Source organism: Coffea eugenioides, chromosome 6 (assembly GCF_003713205.1).
Source record: "Coffea eugenioides isolate CCC68of chromosome 6, Ceug_1.0, whole genome shotgun sequence".
NCBI classification, from domain to species: Eukaryota; Viridiplantae; Streptophyta; class Magnoliopsida; order Gentianales; family Rubiaceae; genus Coffea; species Coffea eugenioides.
This window is the reverse complement of record NC_040040.1, coordinates 8,851,175-8,854,792: the sequence shown is the minus strand read 5'-3', so window position 1 is coordinate 8,854,792 and position 3,618 is coordinate 8,851,175. Positions and strand designations below refer to the sequence as shown.

The 3,618-nt window shown below is 37.8% G+C and overlaps 1 protein-coding gene across 1 annotated transcript; it reads left to right on the top strand.

The window, feature by feature from the left end:
* Nucleotides 1-1,350: 1,350 nt before the first annotated feature.
* LOC113776323 (heavy metal-associated isoprenylated plant protein 35-like) lies at nucleotides 1,351-3,618 on the top strand. Its single transcript, XM_027321454.1, has 3 exons — nucleotides 1,351-1,661; nucleotides 2,213-2,288; nucleotides 3,295-3,618. The coding sequence occupies exons 1-3, from the start codon at nucleotides 1,449-1,451 to the stop codon at nucleotides 3,423-3,425; spliced, it is 420 nt and encodes a 139-aa protein (XP_027177255.1). The 5' UTR covers nucleotides 1,351-1,448; the 3' UTR covers nucleotides 3,426-3,618.

Here is a 3,618-nt window from a genome sequence, read left to right as displayed (position 1 = left end):
GCGTCCCAGTAGATGCACTCAAACTTGAAACACTTCCAATGCATTCTTTTGGTTGCTAGCAAGAAGGCTCATGTGAGACGCACGTGCAAGACATGAATGAATTATATGAAGTATGAACTCACCAGTCCACTAGCTTTTGCATATTTGTATTCTTTCTCACAATCATCGTCACATGGACCAACCTGTTGACAATAAGACCCACTAAACTGGAATAGAAATTCAGTAGTCGGCCAAACAATAATTCAGCGAGCCTCTCTCTCTCGGAGATTCATAGAGTTAAGAGGCCACCAAAGTCTCCTGCACTTTCAATAATTGACTTCCCTATGAGGCTTTTTGCCTTTTGCATTGTGTAATTTACAAGGTCTAGACAAATGCTGCTATCCCTTGTATGGCTACTATACATGCCTTGTGTAGTCGACTTATCTAATGCTGTTAAATATATGGCGCCAATCTGCAAACTGCAAACGACATTACAGGATTAAAAGCGCACTATTTTTTTTTATATACAAGTTCAGTAGCGTGACATCATATGAACTGATAACTGGAAACATTTCTTTATGACAATTATTGAGTACTCGTTTCAAACATACAGTAGATTGACAAATAATTAACGAAACTCTTGACGTGCTTGTATATGGTGTAACTTGGACATGGGGCCTGCTTTGGGCGGTTCTATAATTATACATCTTTCGTCTATGTTGATTTCTTGCTTTTGTTGCTTTGTGCATTGGAGGATTAGTGGAAAAGTTAGATGAGAATCGAGATAATTAACTTGAAAAACTAAGAGGCTGCTATAGGAAGAGGATTATGTGAAAAAAACAAAAAAATTTAACGTTAAGACACTTCCACTTGTCTTAAAAAATTCGTCATCAGTAGTCCAATCCTCAGCTTTCTCGAAACCTTTGGTGTAAGATTATGCTTCGTGACTAAACTTCTTTTGAAGCGATTGAATCAGTTTCGTTGGATTTAGTCACATGAAGCAAATTGTCACTTCACTTGTACGTAACACTCGAGCTAAGTTAGCTAACCACACATGAAGATGTTGAAGAATTAATTTCGTGCTACGATCTTTTGTGCCCAATCACATGAGAAAATCTAGTTGGGGCTGATCACAATTGGTGAAGTCTTTCCATTGGGTCTCACCCACTTTCACTTTCAGTTAATCTACCAAGAAAAGTGAGGGGGTCTCGAGAGTCATGAAAACTCTTCCCTTCCACATTACCTTCATTGGTTTCTGATAAGCTTTTTGTCATTCCCATGAAAATTGACCTTTACCTTGTCATCATTTAATACTTTCTTGTTTTTAAATAATGGTACTAGTACTATAGCACCACCAGCAGTTGGGAAAGCATGGGCAAGTACTGGCTTCTTCTATGACTGGACCATTTTCTTATTGGTCTTTAGGCCAAAGAATTTGCTTTGAGTGAGAGCGGCTGGGACGAGGTTGAATGGGGAAGCTGAGTTTTGGCAGAGTTTTGGATCGTTTTTGTCTTTCTTCTTCTGGGTCAGGCTCTTGTCTCTGCATCAATAACTATGCCTCAGAAGATGAGCGTGAGCTAGAAAGCAAGCCACTGATTACAACACCTGAAACTGGCCAGTTGGTGAAAATCAAGGATGTTATTTCTGCACCCCCGACCCTGGCTCTTCAATTGAAGCCCAAGGTAAACACTTCCTCATTAATACTTGCCACAGCAGCAGTCAGCAGTAAATGTACCAATTGGTTAAAAATCGCATCCCCTTAAAATTGCCAGATTCCAGTCTGTTAAACTGAAAAATCTACGGGGTTGCATCTCATTTTTTGTTGCATTTTGTCCTGTACCATACATGTAATGCAAAAACTCTAGTCACCGCGTTTGCTATGCGGTGCTTCTTTAGTTTAATCATTCACTTTCTAGAACCAGGAGATTTTGTGACCGCCTCAAATCATCGCCTGTCTGCAGCTGCATTCATGTCGAAGTTTTGGAACTTAAGTACCAACTATGAAGGATTTAATAACTGGATTTGCTTATCTTCTGCGTAACAAATAATAATCATAACAGTACCTGATATTCCATAAGTTCGAGCCATTGGTCAACTTAACAGAGTTAAAAAGTAAGGTTAAAGTTTTGGAGTATAATGCCTGTGCTGATTATCCCGTTCAATTTTTTTTTTTCCATTCGACATGCCAAATGACTCCCAGCTTGTTAAATTATCTGTCGCTGTATTGATCCAGACGGTTGTGCTAAAAGTGTCGATGCACTGCAATGGATGCGCAAGGAAAGTCAAGAAGCATATCTCCAAGATGGAAGGTAATTACCAAATCATGTCTCCATTCGTCATCATACTTAACAATGACTTTCCCAGTCGAATAGACTAGCAAGTAAGAACTGAATCTTCTGCTAAATCAATCTTTTCCTGTTCCACTAAATAAATGTGAGGGAAAGGAATCTTGCCGGCCAATACACAGAAAATGGTAGCAATTTTCTCATGCTACGTTAGTATGAGAAAATTGATTGTTAAAATTTAATGACACCTCGCAAAACACCAACCAAAAAATAAAATGACCGGTTGTGATTCATCTAGGACTCATCCAAACAATGTATATCGAATGATCTTAGATGAATGATGAATTCTAAACCGTTGAAATTCTTGGTGTGGAAAAGTTGCGAGAACTCATCCCATCTATAATGTATTGTCCAGTACTATTTGACATAAGTCTGTTTAGGCCTCACCGCTTTGTACAAAGGCAATATGAAGTTACCTTTCCTACCATCCGGATTTCAGGCACGAAGTCGAATGCTCATTGAAAGTCCAAATTCTAAAAGTGTTAAACTTACACGCATTAAAAGTGTACACTTTATCACCGCTAGATACTTGATATATATATATATATATATACAAAATTATAATTTTAAGTTCAAATTTAAATTAATTCTCATACCTCATCTAATGGTGAGTACATATATATTATTAATTTATAAAAGATTAATCCATTCTAAAATGAAACAAAATTTTGAGATTACATTGATCCCTCACATTTGAACGAGAGACGTACTAAGCTAAAATCTTAATGTCCAGAATCTTGCAGTTAAAGTTTGAGCCGTCTATTACGGGTTATCGACGGCACCAGAAATGCAAATTGATCTAGATCCTTAGCAACCTCTCAGAGAGTCCAGCCACCTCCAGATAACAGATTCACAATATTTTAAATAAAATCGATCAAGTAATTTTTTTCCAAAAAAATAAAAAAAGGAAGGAGCAGACTGTTTTATCAAAACGTGATTATGCTCTTTCTAACTCTTTGTGGCTGGAAAGGAGTGACATCTTATGAAGTAGACCTGGAAAGCAAGATGGTGGTGGTGATTGGAGACATTGCTCCTTTCGAAGTGTTAGAGAGTGTATCTAAAGTGAAAACCGCCGAGTTATGGACCGCTCCTGCCTGCTAGCCAAAATGCAAGGAAACCTGCCATTTCTTTTCAATGCTATTCCAAAGACTAAGGCTATAAGCCACGGGGAACAAGTGGACAAGACGACTACATAGACCTCGTGCCATGTAACATTGAAATGTATTAATATACATTCACATCTATAAATATTGTACATGTCAAATATCGTGCTTAATTATATCCAATAGAGATC